This window comes from Actinia tenebrosa, unplaced genomic scaffold (genome assembly GCF_029948245.1).
Source record: "Actinia tenebrosa isolate PJP-AT-01 unplaced genomic scaffold, QUT_ActTen_1.0 PGA_scaffold0__85_contigs__length_37466705, whole genome shotgun sequence".
NCBI classification, from domain to species: Eukaryota; Metazoa; Cnidaria; class Anthozoa; order Actiniaria; family Actiniidae; genus Actinia; species Actinia tenebrosa.
The window spans coordinates 26,382,591-26,405,969 of NW_028292569.1; the positions used below are offsets into that span (position 1 = coordinate 26,382,591).

Below are 23,379 nucleotides of genomic sequence, written 5' to 3' on the forward strand. Positions count from 1 at the left end.
CTAGTACCTTGACAAATCATTGCATTCTGACTATCAGTGTCGGCCATTTTGTTGTGCTCACATCCTCTTTACCAGACCTTACTCATTTTCCTAGATTAGACAAATGAGTAGGGTCTGTGCCCGAGAATGCTATCGTAAATTTGGAGAAATACGAAAGAAGAAAATGTGACAACATTCCAAAGTGATTTTAACGGAATATGAACAAGTGAATTGTGCCAAATTGAATTCTTTCAAAGTCAACTAGCATTAGCGAAAAGAAAAAGACAGCAAAGAAACATAATATTGCACATTAGAATACACGAAACCACCCCTCATATAGGAGACTACTAGACTATATAAAGTGACCTCGATCATCCTCAATCTTCGAAATATGGCTGCGTCATCTCTTCTTGTTGATGAAGGATACTACTGTAAGAGCTTAGAAGAATTTCGAAAAAAAACTAACGAGATGACTAAAGATAAAGAAATCATAAAACTCTACCTCCCAAATGTTGTAAGCAAGATACTGCAAGGTCACGAGAGATCTCAGTTTAATGTTTTAAGTATTGGATGTGGAGATGGAGAATTGGATCGATGCATTGTGCAAATTATCAAAGAAGAGCTACGAAGGCACGAGAAGTACAAGAATACCAAGATATTTACTCGTGCGATCGATCCAAACAGTCATGCTGTTAGTCAATACAAAGCTTATCTCAATAGATCACGCGATGACCAAACTGTCTACAGTGTTCAACAAAAGACATTTGAAGAGTACAAACAAGACCAAATATCGAAGACCAAGTCAGAAGAGGAAGCGAAATTCGACATAGTGCACTTCATCCATAGTATCTATTACATGGACCCGGAGGAAACCTTGGCATACTGTTTTGAGAAGGTGTTGCACGAGAATGGCCAAGTGATTTGTGTCGTTGAAGGCCAAGATTTAATGAGCTTGGTTCTCACCAACGACGTCATTCCAGCCTTGCAGAGTGGAAAGCCTTCCCCTTGCGAGTCATTTGCTGAAAAATTTAAAAAGATTGCCGAGAAGCGAGGATGGAAAGTGGATCTACATATGCAGGAATACACTATTGATGTTAGTGATGTCTTTGATGATAACTCAATAGAGGGAAACTTGTTACTTGATTTCTTGACCCAAGTAAAGAACTTTCGTACGGGAACAGAAAAAACGAAAGTTGAAGAAATTCTAGAGTTGATTAAAGAATCGTCGCAAGTCACGGAGAATGGAAAGCGTTTAGGTAAAAAGATCGATGGAATTATGTTCATCTCTAAATAATAATGATAATAGAGAATAAAACACTAAAAGTGTGCAACACTTTGCACTATTTAGTAGTAAATAGTGCTAATTAAAAACAATAGAAAACAATAGGATTAGCATGATTTAGCAGTATTTAGTGATATCTATGTTACACACTTATAGAGTGATTTTCATATGATCGTGAAAGAATAGGCAAACTAATAGTTAGTAGTAGACTCTAAACCAATGATTTTCTTTTGTTCTTTATCAACTATTACAAACTAAATGGTCTATTTTCTTTGACGGTCATATGGCAATCACTCTAGTGTTTGTACTCTAAATAGAGGGTATTTTATGGATAATTATATGATAAAGCATTTTCTTTCATGGTTCATGGTTGTTGTAGCATGCATTTTTTTTTTTTTTTAACAGCTTTATTTGGGAAAACTAATATTACAATGTTTTGAATAGAAAAAAACTAATAGTTACCCAGAAAGGAAAGTCACAACGGGACACGAGACCCATGCAAGGTGACCACTTCATGAATTGTTGAAATAATTAAACATAAAAATATATGCAAAAAATATAACATTGTACGTAAAAATAAAAATAAGAATGTAAAAATAAAAATAAGAATGGAAAAATAACTTTATTAAGATAAAACTAGTGTACTTTATGAGGTTAACCTCTATGACAGGGACATTCTCGAGAAGCAGACCAGGTACAAGACCTGTCAATATCAAAAACAGAATCAAGTAAAGAAAAGTAACGTACTGAAATGTGGTTTTTGAAAGTAGCTATACTAGAAAAACATGTAGAAGGAGAAGATTTACAAATGGAATTCCAAAGTTTAACGATGCGATTAAAATATGAGGCCTGAAAAGTATTAGAGTAGTACAGAAAGGAACCTTGAGCATCAATCTAGGATTAAGACAGTTACGTATATTACTATGCTTACTAAAGACGACAAAGTCACTAATGTTAAAGTCAATATGTCCATAAAGAGCTTTATAAAAGAATATTAAGTCTTTGACTTCCCTGTCGTAGAACAAGGGAAGCAGATGGAGAGCTTGCAGGCGTTCTTTATCAAGTTGGTGTCACCTAATCTTGTCCTCAGAATGCATCTAGTTGCCCCCCTTTGGACGCGTTCGATTTTAGCCTTCAGCGCGAAATGCTGCGGCGACCAAACCACCGCAGCGTAGCAAAGCTTGGATTTGACCAAGGACAAATACAGGGTTCTGCGAACCTTGATGTTCGTTAACAAGGGATATATGTGCTCTCTTCAGCAATCCTAACATCTTGTTGGCTTTGGTGATGATGAAGTGAATATGTGAGTCCCAGGAAAGATTATCTTTGACGATAATGCCAAGGTCTTTTTCTTCTTTGACACGGAGAAGCTTGGATGAGTTGAGATGATAATTATAATTGACTGGATTTTTCTTGCGTGTAATTGACAACACCTTGCACTTAGTAGCATTGAACCTGATATTGTTATCGCTGCTCCAGATTGCCAAGTTGGATAGGGTTTGTTGAAGATTTCCAGAGTCCTCAACAGATGTAATGTTCTTGTATAACTTAGTATCATCAGCATATAAAGCATTATTTAAAATTACGCGCGTGCGTAGTATAGTCTTTCTGACGTCACGTTGCCGTAGTTACGTTTGTTAGTAAGCGATCAGTATCAGAACAGATGGACAGAAAAAAGACATGACCAAAAAATCTCCTTCAGCAAAGAACCCTCATGAAACCTCTCCACTTGTTATCTCAAGAAGCAAAGAGAAGACAAAGTGCATTCAACCTGCGATTTTAGCGATAAAACATGCGGCACTTTTAGAGCGACCTCCAACGCCAACTCCAGGAGCAAGTCCATCCACATATGGCGGTCGAGCAGAGCCGTTTTTAGCACCGATTTATGTGCCAAAAAAGTTCTTGGGAAGCCCAAATAGCCTGACTCACATACCAAAACATCTAAATCATGCTAGGAGAAATTCGAGTACTAGAATTAGGGATATCAATCCGATTGCCAAGGCAGAAGCCAGAGATAGTACTTACAGGCATAGCAGAACCGACATGTCAGGTTTACCTGTGGTAGAGCATGTATCTTTGCCGAAGCTGTCTGCTGAAGAAGTCAGGACTTCTCAAAAAACTACTTTTCTTCCAAGAATTGATCAAACTCCAAAGCACACCTTAACTGGGGTAAAACACGGTTCTTTCCACGCAATGACGCCTCGGGATCGTCAGCTTCACGGATCGAAGAGAAGTCCATTGAGTCCATTACAAGGAAGCAGTAACTCTGAAGCCAGGCTTCCTTCGACAAAATCTAAATCAAAACATCGTATTCAAAAAAGGCTTTCCCAGGTTCAAAGGACTGCAAGTTATTCCTCGACTCCTTCTCCTGCTACTGCTCAAGATACTAGTGAACATCGCGTTCCTAAACCACCTAGTTTACCGAAAACTGCTGGAAACTCGTCGAAACATTTACGTAAACATTTCAAGGCGAAGAAGAGAGTTGAAGTAGAAGAGCATGAAAATGACCTTCAAAATAGCTGAAATAACGAATGGTATATTGGGAAAGCAATCATGGCATGCCAAACAAATAGGATAACCTATGAATATCACATTTGAAGAAGAAATTCATGCTCGGTTAGAGAGTTAGAGCAGAACAAATAAGCTTAATAGTCATCTTATCATAGCATGCATGATAGCATGTTCACACCTTCAACTAATAAGAAACGATTATTTAGATTAGTTTGAAGTTTTAGCTTGGATTCTAATATGAACATGAAAGCGAAAATTACAGAATGTTGCTTTGTTACTAAATACCAATGCTTTTATAATAGTAGCTATGTGATGTAACGAACATCATTTGTGTCATGTCAATTTTTTTAATCTGTTTGAGAATGTATATTAGCAGCCAGCTTCATTCGAGTTCAAATTCAAATAGAATGAATGATTGGTAAAATGTAGTTATCAAAGACCTAAATACGTTTTTAAGAAAAAATGGTGAATTGAAATGTGTTGGTGCTGGAAGAATGAGGTTATTTGTTTGTTTGTTTTGAGACTTGTTTTATCAGTAAGACCACAGGGTTCCCAAAGACTATATTGGTAAAAGTATTACAAGTATAAGCCTTTTCATAGTTTAAAGACCCATTGTCACTTACCGTGATACACCCCGGTCACAGATGAATTTCGTGGTCCATGAAATTCAAAGGTTCATATATTGAAAAATAACTTCATATTAAATCCTTTTCCAACATAGCACTAAGGCACAATAATTATTCTTTTACATTCTTTTACGGCTTTAGGGATTATCTAAGAGTTTATTCAAAATGTTGGAATTTTTTTTTCAGTGGAGACACGATTCAAAATGTAAACAAATTGTGATGCATCACAGTAAGTGGCAATGGGTCTTTAAGAATCGATTCCACTGCGCATGCGATTTTATCCCGAATTTCTCACCTTCTTTTGTTTAATTAAGAACAAAGAAGGTTTAGACAAAAGAAGGTGAGAAATTCGGGATAAAATCGCATGCGCAGTGGAATCGATTCTTAAACTATGAAAAGGCTTATTACAACCAATTAGACATCAGAACACCAGACATAGAACACATCTCGTCATTTATTTAAAATTCCGCTCCCTATTCTTAGTATAAGTTTGACAGAGAATTATTATAACTAGATGAAAAAATCATTGATATGCTCTTAGCACTTTAACTGACCACAGGCAGCCCAAGCACCAACCAGAACGCGGAGCGGTGACAGAACCATCAGCATAGTTGGAGGTTCATGTTTCATAATAGAGATTTCTACACTTGGTTTTCCAAACTCATATTTTAACGTTTACATTATCTTTCACTATTTAAGGCCTCTATGAATTGTTCTAAACTTTCTTGGATATGACGTACTCGTTCTGAAAGAAATAATAATAATTATAATAAAATAACAATCAACGACCTGTTATTCTTCGATTGCACGTTACGTTATCAGCGACCTCTCAGGGGAGCGTTGGTGCCATTTAACTAAAGATTTCTTATAAGCATCCATCGTGAAGGCACCACAATGGCCGTCATGCTTTTGTCTTTTAACTGTCTTGGGAATGCTTGCAACCATCAATTGATTTGCTTCAGGAGAACTACTAGTACTTTCCCCCCGTTAAATTCTTATTATCTTTAACGGAAATTTGGAGGTGGTATAATATTACAATCAACATATGCAACCATGATCAACCATCTTTCCCATTACCATTCGCAATCACAATTATGCATTTTCAGATACCTATCATTATTTCATTTCTCGTCTCCGTCATCGCTATACGGCTGTGAAAGGGCACGGCTCGGGCACGGTAAATAATTAGCTACATCCCCACGTGACAAGAAACGAACATGGCGAGGGAGGGGGGGGGGGGGGGGGGGCATGGGGGCATCAAAATAAGAAGAGGCCATACACTACTTACTCAGTTCTTCGGCCAAATCTACTTGTCGTCCATTGATCAAGCGTTCTTTGTCTTTCTGGTTGTAGCCGATTTCATCAAGCACTTGTTTGACTTCTTTTTCAAGACGCCGTGCTGAGGACAAAAAAAATTAAAAATAAATTGATTGCAATACTTTTTTAGTTTGTTTTGGACCCTATTATGGAACACACCTATTTCAATAAACGCTGTCATCGCCAAAGGCGATAGGCGATAAGTCATTCCGACACAGAAATGGTTTTGTTGAATTCTTCGTTTGCAATAGACGTCATAGCCGCCATGTTGGAAGAATTTGACAAAAGATTTTTCAATGAATTCTTTTGTTATATCTTCCAACATGGCGGACATCCCTTTTGTTATCGTGCTCTCTTGGGATTGATTGCAAACCAAGGATACAAAGATTATTGAATGAATTTCAACACTGAAGTCCATGTTATTGACGAGAATAAGAAGCAGAAACACAAGTCATTCCAGCTATTCTTTGATCTTGGAATGACCTATCTCCTGTTGCCTTTCGACTATCGCCTATATTCTATCGCCCCTGGCGATGACGTTTTTTTCTTGACAACAAGTGAATAATTTAGGTTTCAAAAATGAAGGATTGCCACAATCAGGACCAGAGCAAATCTACGTGTATTGAAGATTACTAGAGAAGACTTACCTTCTTGGTTCATAATCTGCTGCCGCAAGGCGTTACTCGTCGTCTGCAACATCTTCTGGATTCTCCAAAACAGAACCACGTCATTACATTGCAACTAAATAAAACATTCGATAACGAAAGATGAAAGTATGGACATGGCAATACAATCTTCAAATGTCGGTTATACACCCTGAAACGACCTTTGGGATGATTAAACTCAGGGCATGGATAACTCACAGATCGAATCGGAATTTAGCTTATTCGAATTTAGAAAAACCTTCGAATCAAGGAAGAGACCTAACAAACTTTAATCACATGTGATGCCAAGTCCAGGAATCCAATCCTAGACCACATTACCCATACCCTAGAGGTGAGAGCCACTACCGCATTACCACCCTTTATAATAGACCTTATTCGTGTGTGACAATGTTTTCCCAATTCAGCGTGACAAACCTCCAGGGGATTCATTTTCTTTTGTTTTAACTCTTCGAAAAATTCATGATTATCCCAAAGGATACGAAAGGAATAACGATATCCCGACGAGTTGCAAAACAATAGCTCTTCATTCCCCCAGAGGTTTGTCACACTGAATTGAGAAAACATTGTCACACCATGAATATAAGGTCTATACACTCGACAGTAGATTCTGATTCGAGATCGTGCGATTTCCTATTCTAATAATGATAGGAAGGATTTTTCATTCACTATGCTTACTTCACTCTTTACAGAATCTCTTCTGTGGTATACACCTCTACATTCTTGTGCAGATGCAATGGCTCGTTTTAAGAAATGTTCACGATACAGCTGTGACCACGTTTCTTCGATCTAAAAAATATATTTGTTTCAATTTTGGTTAGTATGAAGAATCAGCCACCCGTAGATGTAAGTGTTCGATGTTCAAAATGCTCAACGAATTCTTCGTTTGCACGTTACGTCATCGCGGCCATGTTGGTACTATTTAACAAAAGATTTCTCATTAACATCCATTGTTAACGGCACCACAATGGCCGCCATGTTTTTGTCTTTTAACTCTCTTGGGAATGCTTGCAACCCATCAATAGAAGCTGTTGCATCTGCGTGCACTTTTGCGCAGCGAGCTAAGAAGTAGACACGAGCACTCTCGCCAATGTTTTAAAGGCACACCGTGATATACGGTCGATAAAAGCACACCGTGCGTCCTAGGCGCGACTTCGAAGGAACAAGAAACAGGTTTTACTGTTCTGCTTTGCCACACGCATGCAACTAGTTTATAAGTCGCAAACGTCCTCTAGATTTTTGCAAAGTCCGCCGCCATCTGCACAACTTCGTCGCTCTTCGCTGCGCTCGACAAATTTCTCGCTTCGATCGAATAAAATCCTCTCGCGGGAGACAAGAGAGGCTGACTTGGAGCAAGTCTAAGAACCATCTTTAATACAAGAATAATTAAGCATTTCAAATTGGATCCTCTCTTTTTTTAACAAGTCATCCCACTACTAGATTGACATATCTTTCTTACCAAGTCTTTTTCGACTTGAATATTGATTGTGTCCATATTTTTTCTAACAGTGGTGACTTCATCGCTTGATAGATTGGGTTCATGATCCTAAAAAATCAAATATGATTGGTTAAGATTTTGCTTCTTCTCTCCTTTTCTCTCAACTTCTGCCTTTATTTCCCTTCCTTTCAAGATTCCTTCCTTATATTTTTTTTCGCATCATTCTCTCCCCGTCTTCTTTCTCGACGTAGAACAGGATTTAGAAAACTATAGACTCACCTCGTGGGCTTGTAAAAGCCTTTGAAGTTCTTCTTTTATGTACGAACGATTGAGCTAAGACAAAAACAAGACTATGTTCAAACGACCGACATTATTGTGCGACTAACCCAACCAAGGCCACCCAAACATATTTTCATACAAATTAGTCAATCACGATTGAGTATTTAAACAATAGAATCTGTACAAATTTTCACATTTTTCTCTTTAAAGTCATATATTTTATTTTATATGAGTGTGCGTATGATCAGGAGTGAATAAGAAACAGTTTAGAACCCAGAATTCACTAATTAATCTGTTATGTGGCGTTAAAAACGTGAGTCGTGAATTTGATTTGAAATTTGTTGTGGTGGCCTTGGTTGATGTAGTCGCACTGTAAAGTTATTCTTTATTATTTCCCCTTTTCCTTTCCTGTTTTCTCCCTTAATGATAACCGTAGCGTAAAGTATAGAGGAAAATAAAGGGAAAGGGCACGGTACAAAGTAACTGATGATAGGCTAATGTTTGTCCAATCAAAATCCGGGAACATCATGCGCTACTTACGTTTTGCAGAACTAGTCCAAAACTGGACCCACTGTTCACACTAACTGATTAATTTATCTCTCAAAAATAAAAGGGAATACCGCACGCTTGCGAAACGCAAAGAAAACTCTTTACCAATCTATTTTCGCTTCTCGGTTTGTCTCCGCCGCGCGCATCGATAAAAGTGGGTCTAGGTCGGACTAATATAATCCTTAATACATCCATATGATATGCATATCATACCTGTGTTTGCGAACGATACTTCCAGTAAAGCCATCGCTCCCAAGCTCCAGGGCCGATTAACTCGTGTACATTCTTAGAGCCTGTATAAACAGCAAGTAATTCCAGCAATTATTAGCCAAAACATAGTTAAAAGTAATATAAATTTTGAACATAACTGAGTGCTTTTTATTTGTTACACTACTATTATTGGAGTGCAACCAACGTGACCAAAAAATCCATTGAGATATAAATAACAATAAAACAGCCGCCATCTTGGTTGATCCAACGAGAGAAGCTAATGAGGAATGATTTTTATACAGTCAACCAAGGTTGTGGCTATGACGTTAAAATACACCCCGAGAATTTACCTGATAGAACCACGACAAATATTAAAAGAAAATGATATAGCGTTCACTTACTTTCATTTAATTTATCCTGTAATGTATTTTCCATGAATCTGACTGCAGCATCCCACTGTTGTTTATCAGCGACAGACCAGTCTTCAAGTGCCGTCAACTGAATAACACGCTAGAAACACAATACAATCAAGATTAGGGACGGAACTTTAGATTTTTGAGGGGGGGAGAGGGTTGGGCAAAAAACAAAAAACAAAAAAATTCGAGCTCAGCTTTAAAGAAAGAAAAAAAATCGTGCATAAGAAAAGTGCCAGAAAAAAAATTCTACATTATGTCCCCAAAAAATTCCTGCACAGCCATGAGCTGTAAAAAATAAATCCTGCACAAAATAAAATGCTGGGCGACTCTGTCGTCCAGCATTTTGTCATTTTGTCGCTTTTGACATTTCTCCGTTTGGCCTCCGACATTTTGTTTTCAGGCGATTTGTCAAACGACCAAAAGCAAAACAGCGAAAAGTCAAACTCAGATTGAAAGCTCCCAGGCGTTCTTCGTAATAAACAAAGGTAACCCACGCTATATAGTTCGTGTTTACTTACCAAACTGTCCTTTGCCTTCGGTTGCCAAAAATGACTCTTTTTACATTCATTAGCAACTTCAGCCTTGAGTTCCTCAAACAAATGGACCTGGCTTGCTTTAGACAGCTTTGCTTCTTTGGTTGCCTACAGTTTAACAAATGAAATCGTTAATTTAAAGAAGGATGTTTTCTTAGTTATATCAGACTTTCTGTTTTCATTCAAAAATTTATTTTTTTCTGTAAGAATTAGCCTGTGTGCAGCCGGACTTTTTGCTCGACGTATACTTAACAGTTAGTTAGTTCGGCTGCACGCAGGCTAATAACAATAAGCTCACACCGGAATTATGGTTTCAATTACCTCTTTTGCCTTGTCGAATTCTTCAAACAGTGTTTCCCAGCCAACCTAAAAATAAATTAACACAAAACTCAGGCGAACAAATTTGATACTTTCTGGGCAGACATGTTGCAAATATTGCGCAGAACGTTGTGCGCAATTATAAATTGTATATGTACGGCGTCCAACTTTGCAACATAGACCCCTTGCACGTGACGTCAAAGCAGCTCAATTTAGTAGACAAAAACAATCGCTTATCGCCAATCGCCTTTGACGATGACAACGTTTATTCAAATAGGTGTACATATTTTCAGACCATGTGCCATTCTATCGAGGATGATTGCACAAGAGAAGACACGAGAGAAGACTTACAAATATGGATACCACTCAAACAAATCATCTTATTCTCAAGAGAATGACACATGGTACTGAAATAGAAAACATTACGTCCAAGGTAAAGAGGTCTATATTCCATACCTGTACAGACATTTCAGGTAACTGCTGGTCAGCCCATTGTTTAAGTTTGATCTCCACTTTTGTGTTAAAATTACTAGCATCGCTAGTCTGGGCTGCAGGGAGATAGATTTCTTCAATGAAATGCGAAGAAATGTTGGTCCATAAACGCTCCAATAGGATTTCTTCCCACTGCTGAGGACTGATGTCACCAAGACTGAGAACTTCATCCAGGATTTCACCTCTTGCTTTGTCAAATAATTCGTTCTGTAAATTGGGAGTCTTTTCAGTTAATTTGTTTATTTCTCAATGGATAACTTACGATGCACTAGGCAGATATCAGGGGCGGCGGAACCGGGGGGGGGGGGTGGGGGCACGTGCCTCTCACGATTTTTTTTTTGAGAGGGGGGGGGATGGTCCCCCACAAAATATTGGTTCTTTGTCATAGTTTTATGGCGCATGCGTCTGCAATCAAACAAAACAGCGGTCATTATCACATTATTTTCATTATAATATTTCAGTGCCCCCCCTCCCCCCAAAGATTTTCACCTTCCGCCGCCCCTGGATATATCAGGGACAAGGAGGGGTGTGTGTGTGTGCATTTTAGGCGGAGGGGGTCCAGGGAAGATAAGTTATGTTTGCCATAACAAATTGCATTACAGCCACTTATTTTCATACGACACCAAAATAGATGTAGGGATTGGCTGTGTCCACATGAAATATGGAATCAAGCATTTTTACCTAAACAAATTTGGGTCACGGTGGCTGAATCTATCATAACTATACATCATAACATTAACTTACTCTGTCCAGTTCTCTCAGTCTTGGAAAATGATTTTTCCACTCTGTTTCAAGGTTAAATCTCTTGGCTGAAAAACAACACCGGAAAAAACTTTCTTTACATCACATGTCCACTTTTGCAGTTCGTTCATGTATTTTATCCACAAGACCAACCACATCTCCATCATTTCCCTGCAGTAACGTGGCTTATCTAATTACAGAGCTTCTCAATCATATGAGCAAAATCGTACAATTTTCTTTGGTGACAAAGTAGAGTTTTGATGGACACCAATCAAAGTGTTTCCATAACATTGTTTGGAAAACACAAACATTTCAAGGGCATGTACCACTAAAACCTACTTCGTTGCAACGGAAATCGTACAATTTCACGCATATGATTGAGAAGGGCTGTAATGATTTTCTCCCTAGAGTGCAAGATCACCACTCCATTAGCAACTTTTCAGGGATTTTTAAGAATTTCAATTGTCCCTGACAATTGCATTTCAAAGTCCAGGTGTTTTTGGCCTGAATCTTATTTATAGCTTTCTCATATCTCTGTTGCTGTACGTTTTTCTAAAAGTTAACAAATAGACATCAGTTTTTTATGTGTCTGTCCTCTTATTGACGATAAATTGCGTCATCACATTGTCAAAGTAGTGTGGATCCACAAGGCGTAATTTTTTCTTTTTTTTTTTTTTTTTTTGCAATAACGAAAAACAATAAAAATTTCTCATTCTTAGCGATCAAAACAACCAACGGAAAGAGCGCTTGCTCGTTGACGTCAGCTTTATCTGTCTGTCCTCTTATTGATGATAAAAAATAACCAATCAACGCGCGATAAATTTGTAAGTTACTGCAAAATCACCTATGTTCTTATGTACCTTTGTACGCATCTGCCTGCTGTTCGATTGACTCCTTGACCATTTTCCAGAAACAATGCGACACAGCAAAGCTGAGATTCTGTGTTGTCATCTGATTGGCTTTGAAAACCCCAGACCTTTAACAACAAATGTAATAGCGCATGTCAATAATCAGCAAATAGTCTTAATTAACCAGACCATTAATGTACATTCCAGATAATAAATATTATAAACCTTTCTGAATCCCAAATCTAAATCCTATTTCTAAATCTCATTTCTAAATCATAACACAGAGATTGATATCAGAATCAAAGTTATGCACAGATATTGTCAATCAATGACTTAATCCATTCCTTCTTTCTTTTTATTTGTACACCCATTACAGTCAAACTACCTCAAGCGTGAACACGTAGAGGTCATGAATGACTTTATTTTTGGATTCTTGATTTCATTATTCGATTCGAAGATTCATTAATGAAAACGAATCTTCAAAGCCTGGCATATACAAAAGCCAAGCACATATGCAACTGAAATGCAAAACAACATTTTTGTGTAAGGAATATGTAATATTAATGACTTACCTTCTGTTTGCGCTATAAACAAGAGCCTACAAGCCAAGTTAATCGAATTTTTCAAATTATCATTTTTTGAATATTGAAGATTCGTTTTCATTAATGAATCTTCGAATCGAAAAATGAAATCAAGAATCCAAAAATAAAGTCATTAATGACCTCTACGTGTTCACGCTTGAGGTAGTTTGACTGTAAACTGTTCCAAAGCTCCAAAATTTAAATTAATTCATGTAGGATTCCTGTGAATTTGGCAGGAAAATGGACATCGCCCTCCTATAATTGAGACCTTCTCATGGCCCTGACTTTCCCTGTTCCAGCCATTCACTACCCCCCTCCTCTACCTTCTTTACTCACTCCCTCCCTCTCTCCATTTAATTATTAATAATCACTTAAAATTTCACTTACTTGAAAAACTTAGAATTCCTAAAATATTCCTCCTCTACATTACGAATACTCTCAATACTCTCACTTGTATTTCCTATAACAGATGTTAAATATTCATTATTTAGTGAGGTTAGCTTCCCTTAAAAAGCTCAGATACTTTAAAATGGTAACAGTAAAGTATATAACCCCAAAATAGACCCTTCTCTTCTAAAAAAAAGTCCTTTTTCACAAGGGTAGCACTTAATAGCCAGTCTTCTCAAAATTATCTTGGATGTAAGGCTAACATGAAAATATGAATGAAATCACACTTTCTCTAGATGAAATTTGAAGCCTTTCTTTTCTAGATATTTCCATGAGTGTTAAACTTGGTAGTTTCCACTTTCTTACCAACACCCTACCAATGCCCTTCAGACACCAATTTTGGGGTGTAATGTTTTCCCATTTCAGACCATGTGTCATTCCATTTAGTATCATTTCTTTGTTTAATAGTTGTACAAGAGAAGACATGTGGATTACAAACTGAAACAAAGAATCTTATTTTCAAGAGAATGAAAAGCGGTCTGAAATGGGAAAAAATTAAGCCCAGGCTAAAAAGGTCTAATTTAGGGCTCATAATGTTTACAGTATTACCCCTCAGTAACAGGATGTTTGGATTCTCTAAACTCAATATTACTTACCTGTGCCAGTAACTACAGCAAAGTAACCAAGAGCTTTCATAGGAAAAAGCTTACCTTCCAGGATCTGTTTGATCTATTTAGAAAAAGAGCTTTAGATCAAGTAATCAACGTACATGACTTGTATTAGCACCTTTACAAAACTATGACAATACGCTTGGCTAACTAACGAATAAAAAATGATAAAGACTAATAATTGAATAAACTTACCCTGCTAGGACTTGTTTCATTGCCCTCTGCCAAGTCCACTTTGGTCAGTACAAATATTGTCCTTTTTCCTTGAGGATCCATGGAACTAACTAAGTCTGTAACATTACTGCGTTCAGCATCTATTGAACCATCTGAAAGAAAAAATGTAAACAGGTAAACATGAAGTCCAACCCAACACCGAATTGAAATTAAGAAAACCTTGTGAATAAGGAGCCAGACAGCACGAAAAACTTGAATGGATATTTTATTACCTTGGATGCATAGTATAATAGCATTAGGATTCTGCATGTATCTCCTGTGAATTTCCAATAAAAACACCAAATTATTAAATACCAAAAACCAAACAAAAAACAAACAAAAACAAAAACAAAAAAACAAAAAAACTAAAATCAAAAAACAAAAAAACACAAAATCCATTTACTGTATGAATAAATAATCCCACTTCTGGTATCCCACGTTTCTGTTGTAAGTGATATGAAAGATTGACTTAAAAAAAGAAAGAAAAAAATAACCATTTCTTCTTTTTTCCTTCCCCTTTCCGTTACAATCCCCACCCCCTGGGCCTACACTCCAGGTTTTATAGGCCCATGGATCAAAGCACCTTGTTTATAAATGAGTACAATCCCAGGATTTTTATAGTTAACCAGGCCAGTTTTTATGGAACAGTATGTTAAAAAGTACTGTACCTGCTCATCTGTTCAATGTCATTCTTGGTGTTTTCAGCCATGCCTGTGGTTGTTGTCTAAAGAATAAAATCAACTCATCATTAAAAATAGGGCTCAAACGTGGCAAAAGTCAACTGTCTTGTAAAACACAAAGAGAGTGAAGGAATTTACAGAGCAACAAGCCTAACCGTGGCCACCAGACTCATTTTTTATGAATTTTTCTATCAATTAAAAGACTTTTTACAAAAGTGTCTAGTGTTAGCCAGCAAAGGGACCAAAATAGGTATCACCCAGGCAAATTCCCAGGCATTTATTTAAATTTTTGTTGCAAAGAGTACGAAATAATTTTAAATATTTATAAGGAATTAGTTAGGAATATATTTTATAAAACAATTGGGATACTAGCACACTATGATTGGTCGAAAACCATGTTTTATGAGTGTATCAAAACATGCTATCATCATTTTAGCGCACACGAGTATTGCAACTGTCAGATTGAATAAGACTGGTCAGTTTGAATAAGACAGCACGTAGGGAGAATTTACTTATACTTTGTTGTTTTTTTTCGATCTTTCCGCGCGTTTGTTATTTCATAAAACAAACCAAAAACAGCTTTCCATGTTTGATACTCTGATCAAAACACTTGAGATGTTGGGAGAACACTCAAGAAGCCTGAAACCACTCCGCTACGCGTCGTGGTTTCCTATGCTACTCTCGTGTTCTCTCAACATCCAGCGTGTTTTGATCAGAGTATCAAACACGGAAAACTGTTTTTGATCTGTTAAATCCTAAGCTTCTTCAAAATCTATCAATGTTTCTACTATGACATAACATATGATAATTACATCATTCACGATCGCAACCTACCCCAATAATCCCTGGCAAATCAACCAGGACCATTCGATGCAAACCAGGTCCCTTAACAGTCATGGAGATGACCTTTAAAAATGAAATAAGAAATGTAAACTTGCTGACTCAAAATATACAGTGAGTTATATATATATACAGTGAAGTTCTTCATTCCACTGATCAGGAAATATTCATCTTACCTCAGGGCTAACAGTCTGTCCATCTTTTACACTGTTCTTCATACGAACTTCAACTTCATGCCTCAAATCCTTTAGCTGTAAAGTAAGAATGGATGTGAGATTTTTCAAGACTGTACAACTCATGAAGAAATAAGTAAACATGTGCACATGCTGTGTGCAGTCATAAAGCATGTGGGGATAGGTAGAACACGAAAGAAGTGTTAGGAGAAGCACCACGGGTAGCAGAGTGCTTCTGGACACTTCTTGAGTGTTCTGCCAATCCCCAAGTGCTTTATAATGCCACACAGCACAGCAAGCAAGCTTTTTATTTCTTTTATAAAATGCAAAGGGCGCGTGTGCTCTCATAAAGCACGCTCTCCCAATCAATCAGAATGCAATATTTATGACAGTTATTTTATAATGTACTATATTTATTGCTACTACAAGATACAGGGTATTCAAGACTGTGTAGTAGGAGGGGTTGGGGGGGCTTTAAACAGCACCCCTCCCTACTTTTTTCTTTTTGTGTACAACACTCTTTTTCCCATACCAGTCTATATTTTCCAATCTTAGGCCCCCTACTTTTTAAGGTGCTCAGCAGTCCTAGCTATCGTTATTGAATCTTCGTACTAGTAAAAAAGGACTGGCTCATTTTTTTCTTCTGAGACACTGAGTTTTGTAAATGGTCAATATTGTAACACCTAAAGCCCCAAACAAAGCTTCCATATTTTTTTGTATTGGGACAGGAAGACCACTTACCTCATTTTCTTGTGTCAAATCAAAAACCTTAGAGCTTCCCTTGAACTGTGCAATGTGATTTGGACCTTCACTCAAGGTTACCTGTCAATGCAAGGAGGAGAGTTTTTGTCATTATATTGATAGATAAGTCAAATCATAACTCTTAAAAGCAAATTTAAGTATCATGCTGCCATAAGAAATAATAACAAAATATCCACATACCATCACTGGAGCTCTTGTCATCATCTGGCCAGAACCTCTGAAGAATGAATATAAAAATATCCGATTAAAGGTAAAGCAAAAAAGAACAAAGAAAAAACGTAAAAACTTGATATTCTACTTTTGCTAATGTGGGAAATGGTTGCCCACTTCTCCCGAGCCAGGGGCTCATACATAAAGCACTTGAAGGTGCTCACTTTACCCTCTCAGAATATTAGTGCTCCTTATTATGGGTATGTAAAGCTGAAGCTACACAGATTAGTGAGAAGTCAAAACAGACATGGAGATCCTGTTTTGCAATTAATGCACACTTATAGAATAATTTTATCCAAATTATACATCAACCCTTCTGCTTACCTGGGGAATATTCTAGCTTGTGCAACCATCTCTAACACACTGGTTTTACCAGCACTTTGATCGCCAACCACAACAACCTAAAAGAATTGGGTTGAGTATCTTGATCAAAATAACAACTGTTTATCCAAGTTTATGTGGATGAGTTTCTCCAAACGATGACTTACTATGAATTAAGTGGGCAAAAAATGGGTTGAGAACCAGACAAACCTACAAACAATTGCTATTCCAAAAGGTCTAAGGTATACTCTTTACTGTCCTTCACTTTTCATGCTCTGCTTTTAAAGTGTTTTCAAAGGCAAAGTTACATAGAACAAGTGTGTGAGGCATGGGTTAGTCATGAAGATAATGACCTCTTGTGAAACCCCTCTCAATTAGCTGGCAAAGCACTGAGCCACTCCTCAAACTGACTGACTGACTGAATGAATGACTGACTGACTGACTGATTCACTGACTGACTCACTGACTGACAAGTTGTCTGACTGACTGACTGACTGACTGACTGACTGACTGACTGACTGACTGACTGACTGACTGACTGACTGACTGACTGACTGACTGACTGACTGACTGACTTACCCTTGGTAGATGGTCTGTTGTGTTATAACTGACATCATACTCAGCTAATAGGTCTAATACATCAGAATACATGTCAATCAGGGATTTCTAAGAAACAGAAATACAAAACTACTATCAGTCTTCATACAGTACATTTAATTAATACTTTGTTGTATTAAATTATAGTTCAAAATTAAATAATTAGTCATGACTACGCAAAGTCAATTCCTTTGGGCTGCCTGTGGTTTGCCATACACAGGTATCCAACCATCTATATTTTTAATATGATCATGTACATTCTTTCCGAGTACATATATACTTAAAGTACATACTATGCTACATACCTTTATATGTCTAGGCTTGGCAATAGGCTCTCCTTTCAGCATAATCAACTGCTTTCTGAGTCCTCTGTTTTCTTTTTCGAGCTTATCTAATTCTCGTTGATACTTTTGCTGAAAATGCAAGTACATGTACACTTCATAAAATTTCTTGCCTCACACATGGAAGAAATATTACATGGGCGCGCGGAGATACGAATTTTATCTTCGAGTGTTCAATTGATATCACACGAGTGAGATATCTAAATTGAACACGAGAAGATAAAATTCGTATCTCCAAGCGGCCATGTAATGTTCTGTTTATTATATAGATATCGATGAAACTTAAATAAAACAAAAGCTCAAAAATTCTTTATTAAAATACGTTACTATGTCAACAGCAATATCTTCACGTGTGAAAGATATGGTATCTTCCACTGGTGAAAGATATCAAGTTTTCGACACTAGAGAAAACCTGATATTTTATCGATATCTATATAATAATATAATATATACATGTACTTCGACCAGAATCCATTAGTAATAAACAATGAGATGTATGGAACCCATGAAAGGTTGGGGGATAAGTGGGATTGGCATCCTTGGTTTTATTGGTCTTGTATATTCAACAATGATTAACTTACAAAGTAATTTTGAAACTTACAAAACCAAACTCACTTAGTTTAATAGCCCTACCACTTCACTGAACACGAATCAGTTACAGTGAAGACAGAGAGCAGCTAGTGTACATATAGGGTTATGATGCTACCATTCTTAGTCTTGTATAATGTCATAATTTGGAACATGGAATGACTTGAACAAAACATTTACAGCACTAAGGGTGTTCCATGGTCATATAATATTGAACATGGAATGACCAGTCATGAACAAATCAAAAAAAATACACTCACTGACTAATAGATTATTATTACCTGCAAGTCAAGAAGTTCATCTTGGGATTTTTCTAGTCTTTCATGTATCTGAAACAAACAAAATACCATAGTTTATGTATGGAACTATAATACATGTACCTTAAGCCTGGTTCTCACTAGACACACAAGCCAACATAAGCATAAGCACAAGCACAAACAAACCCAAGAAAAACAAAATCCTTTGTTCTCTTGCATTTGTGTTTGTGCATGCATCACTTTGTTTCATAGTGAAAACATGCACTACCTTGGAGTTTCTTCTGCTTGAACCAGGCTATAGTTTCACTATAGTTTTATGATGAAATACTGATAATAGATGTACAACCAAAACAAAAATTGAAAGTGAGCCAAATGTGGGAATAATTATGAGTTTTGAGAACTTTGTAAATCAACAGCACAGATGAGCACAGATGCAGCACAGATGAACATTTAATGCTAATATGAACTTATAAGTGTAATTATAAAATAATTATAAATCTCACGTTTTGATTGATTGTGAGCATGTGCTTTATGAGATTACAGAGCATGTGCACGCACTTTTAGCTGCATTATTCATATCCAAAATAACAGTTATTGTAATTTGCATTTTATAAAAGAAATAAAAAACTTGCTTGCTGTGCTGCGTTGAGTGTTGAGAAGCACTCCGCTACTCGCTAGCCTCTCCAAACACTTCTCTCGTTTTCTGGCAGCCCCTGTTTGCTTTATAAGTGCATACAGCACCTGTAGGCATTTTCCATTATTTTTATTAGTAGTAGTATGAAAACTGCTCTACTGTATAACTGTCATGTGACATACCTTTTCCATGGGAGTCCTAGTTGGTCTAGTCCTATCAGGTGACTCCTGCTCTTGCTTCATGGCTGCAGTCACTACTGGACTTGCTTCTGGGACAAGCAATGAAATGAAAGGAACATTACACATTAAACCAACGATTGACCAATTTAGTTGAGGCATAAATTTTTGCCCATTTCAGACCAATTGTCATTCCCTTATGCCTATGGTACTAGAGTTTTTCTCTGGGTCCTCTACACATAGTTTTCCTCTCTCTGTAAACATCAATGTTCTGTGTTTAATTCTAATTTCATTTTATCATCAGAGGGTCACATGTAATGTTACCAAGATAATTCTTCATGGTAAATGTGTAGTTCCAAAAATTATCCAAGGGTGGGGGATCAGAAAAAGAACAAAATACAGAGTTTGTATGGAAGAAAATTGAAATCTCCAGGGCTAAAAAAATCCTCTGTAGGGAGGGGGGGCATTGGGTGTGGATAATTTCTGGAACTACACAGTATATCTTTTTCAACTCAAACAAAGAATCTGATTCTCAAGGGAATGGCAAAGTGATCTGAAATGTGATCATAAATATATTGAGTAGATATGAGACCAATTTGAATAACTTTTATCCAGCCTCTCATACATGTGCTTCCAGGTGGAAACACGGCTAGTCAGTCTCTAGTCAATGCAGAACAATATTTTAGCATACGTAATTTTGAAAATTTGGTACTAAATAAAGATTGATTGATTGATTGATTGATGAAATCAACTTCACCCTATGAAAAGATGACTTGTATTACTACTGTACCTGATGAAAAAACCTCATCAACTAGATCTCCAACTTGATCAAACATTCTACTCAATGAATCTTTACCTAAATAAGTATATATTAAATTGAACAAAATAAAATAAAATAAACATAAACATTTAACAAACTTAAGACTGCACTATAGTCTAAGAGTGGTCAATGCGGAAAGATTTGTACAATACACACTGTACAGCAAATGAATTGTCTAAGTATTTTCCTTATAACATTTTGATACTACTGTACACACAGAGATGTACAGTTTACTGGTCAGGAAGTCCATTTTCAAGACTGAGGGGAGAGCCTTTTTTTTCCCTATATCTCCTATATTTCCTTTATTGATGTTTGTATGTGTTTAATATTTGATTTTATAAAGTATATCGCAATTCAGCCAGCCAGGAGGCTGCAATGACATGACTAATAGAGGTATCTATCCAGTCTTTTTCTATCCAGATAGACTTTAGGATGGTAAAAACTGTAGCTTTTTTTCCTTTTACTTTTCGACTTGTTCAGCAATCAGCATGCATATGTGTGGATGATATCAGGATATTAAACTGCAGGCAAATACTGAAAATACAGCCTGCTTAAACAGCCAATCAGATATCAGGATACTGGACTGTGGGCAGATACTGAGAAAATATGGCCAATCAGAATGCATGATTTTTAGGATATACAGTATATATGTATACATTTTAAGACATGTTATAATTAATATGTATATACATATGTATAATAATAAAGGAAGGATAGGGACTTACCATCAGTCAAACTATTGGCAAAGTACTCCCTATAGTTGAAATCAGATACCAAATTTTTAAAATAACTAAAATCAGGGATGCTGTCTGGGCCTGGAAACAAATTTTTAATCCATCCATTATCAGGTAGACTTTCATAAAAACTTTGCCATTTGTCCTTTAACGTGTCGTATTTCTGGAAAGAAATTAGAATAAAGTTGAAAAACAATCCTTGTTCTAAGTATATTACAGCGTTTTTGTTGTTTGAAAAGTTGTATATTAAAGATGTGAAATTTGCTTGATGAAATGCAATTCACGTCTTTAAATGATAAAGAATTAAGTGCTACTCTGACTGAAAATCGCTCAAACTTGGATTCAGCTGAAACTTCCTAAGAACCAGGGCTCTAGGCATAATTCATTTTTTGGCGCATGTGTAGTTTTCTGGAAGTGAAATATAATCAATGAAAACTATGCTTTAAAACAGAGTTCTGTGTCTATTTTTGATCAAAATAAAAATTAGAAATCAAGACCATATTTTTTTTATTTTTTGGCAAGTCTTTCAACGCATACGCTCTCATACTGGAAGACTAAAAAAATCCTGGTCTTAAAAAATGGATTATGCCAGAGCCCTTGTTCTTCGCCACAGGCCATAAGAAACGCAGGCTCTGGGTACAAGATTGTAAATTTTCCTATAGTTGCCCCCTCAGCAGTCCCATAATGTCTTGATTAAAATAATTTAGAATTCAAGATGGCCGCCATATTGGTATAAAGGTCCATTGGCATTTATGCTGTCAATCAGTGTACATACCATTTTTGCTCCCACAGCACCAGCTCCTGCTGCCCCAAGCAGCAAATACCTAACCTTAGCAACTCTCATAACAGCCCTAATAACTTGAGTAGTAAATGTTCTTTGTCCATGCAAGCTCTTTCCAATAGATATCCTTGTTATATAAGCATGTACGTCGGCATCAATAATTCTAAAAGGCCGAACATTTCTGTTTTTTATACGGAGCAACGTATGAAAGTAGTAACGTTGTTGGACACCAGTAATGACTGGATATAAGGGATTAGATCCTGGAGTACTCTTGTTGATAACTGCATGGTACGTCCCTCTGCTAGTGGTGGCTGCTTTCTGTATACACTGAGGACACTGCCTCTGCCTGGAATGATACAATTAAGAATACATGTATTATAACAACAGCCCTTTTTCAATTCTATAAATCTTTTTTATTGTAGTTTGGGCATACTTTTTGTTCCATTTCAAAGTACATATCATTCTCTTGGGAATAGGTTTATTGATTTTTAAAATGGCAATCATATCAATGTGTGTCATAAAACATTAAATACATGTACTAGTTAATAAACAAAGGCAAGTCAATTATAAAAAATTTTTATATATATTGAATTGAATTGAAGACTTTATTTAATGAGAGTGACACGTAATTATGTTAACTGATAAATTTGTGGCCCTCCATAATAGCCTTGAAATCCCTGAAACTGAAGGGAAGCTTTTCGAAAGTTAAATACCTACTGTCCATGAAGGTTATGAGTCAAGTGAGAAAGGTGGAGAGGTAAAGGAGAAAACAATGGACATCGATCTGCAGTATTTATGGAAGATGAAATTTGAATTCTATAGTCCTTTAAAATTTGAAAAAGAGAATACTTTGCACTCTTAAGAATCCATTATTATACCACGAGCAGTTATCTAGCGTGATCGTTATTGTATAGTGTACAAAAATAATATATAATTTACAATACACGGATGTATTTTTAACACCTTTGATAAAATAGACAAAGAAATGTCTTCACGTTTAGACAACTGTCAATAAAAACGAATAATTCTTTAGGTGTAAAATAGTCAAGATCGTAAAAAATGAACGCTATTGCTCAATGTAACGATTCTCAGCTAAGAATCGTGATATTGAGCAGAAAAAATGCTTCAAGAACAGAAATACTGAGAATAAATTTATGAGTGTTTGTAAAAAGAATGGTAAAACGTTTCACAAGAGCTTCAATTTAAACAATACTTACGTAAAGACACCAGTTATCCTGAACATTTTATCAACGCCACAGGCTAAAACTTTGTTTTCTCTCTGTATATTCTTGAACTTAGCTCATGGTAGAGACATTATTGGGTATTTTTTGAGGGTTTTTTAGAAGATTCCATCAGATTCACATCATAGCGTCGGCCATCTTGGATTTTATGAAATCCCGCGCTATGCATCAATG

At 36.6% G+C, this 23,379-nt stretch overlaps 2 protein-coding genes across 5 annotated transcripts; one reads left to right on the forward strand and one right to left on the reverse strand.

The window, feature by feature from the left end:
- The first annotated feature begins 125 nt into the window (after positions 1-125).
- On the forward strand, positions 126-2,117 carry LOC148913959 (histamine N-methyltransferase-like). The gene has a single exon (XM_089037913.1). It carries the CDS (start codon positions 371-373, stop codon positions 1,271-1,273), a length of 903 nt encoding a protein of 300 aa, XP_088894039.1. The 5' UTR covers positions 126-370; the 3' UTR covers positions 1,274-2,117.
- Positions 2,118-4,834: 2,717 nt separating this feature from the next.
- On the reverse strand, positions 4,835-23,362 carry LOC116302702 (dynamin-like GTPase OPA1, mitochondrial). Of its 4 annotated transcripts, none has more exons than XM_089037922.1 (31): positions 23,182-23,362; positions 21,959-22,310; positions 21,175-21,346; positions 20,420-20,485; positions 19,636-19,718; positions 18,844-18,891; positions 17,939-18,046; positions 17,616-17,702; positions 17,040-17,116; positions 16,686-16,722; positions 16,485-16,565; positions 15,747-15,821; positions 15,565-15,636; positions 14,719-14,774; positions 14,284-14,327; positions 14,033-14,163; positions 13,826-13,898; positions 13,170-13,242; positions 12,214-12,329; positions 11,357-11,421; positions 10,577-10,819; positions 10,124-10,168; positions 9,788-9,910; positions 9,255-9,363; positions 8,857-8,936; positions 8,095-8,148; positions 7,837-7,923; positions 7,056-7,166; positions 6,363-6,456; positions 5,687-5,797; positions 4,835-5,143 (listed from the first exon to the last, which is right to left on the reverse strand). In XM_089037922.1, the coding sequence occupies exons 1-31, from the start codon at positions 23,205-23,207 to the stop codon at positions 5,079-5,081; spliced, it is 2,964 nt and encodes a 987-aa protein (XP_088894048.1). In that variant the 5' UTR covers positions 23,208-23,362; the 3' UTR covers positions 4,835-5,078. The 4 variants fall into 4 exon arrangements, with proteins under 4 accessions (XP_088894048.1, XP_088894042.1, XP_088894060.1 ...); XM_089037916.1 differs by having other exon boundaries at positions 19,636-19,721; XM_089037934.1 differs by lacking the exon at positions 20,420-20,485 and having other exon boundaries at positions 23,182-23,361.
- Between the last annotated feature and the right edge of the window lie 17 nt (positions 23,363-23,379).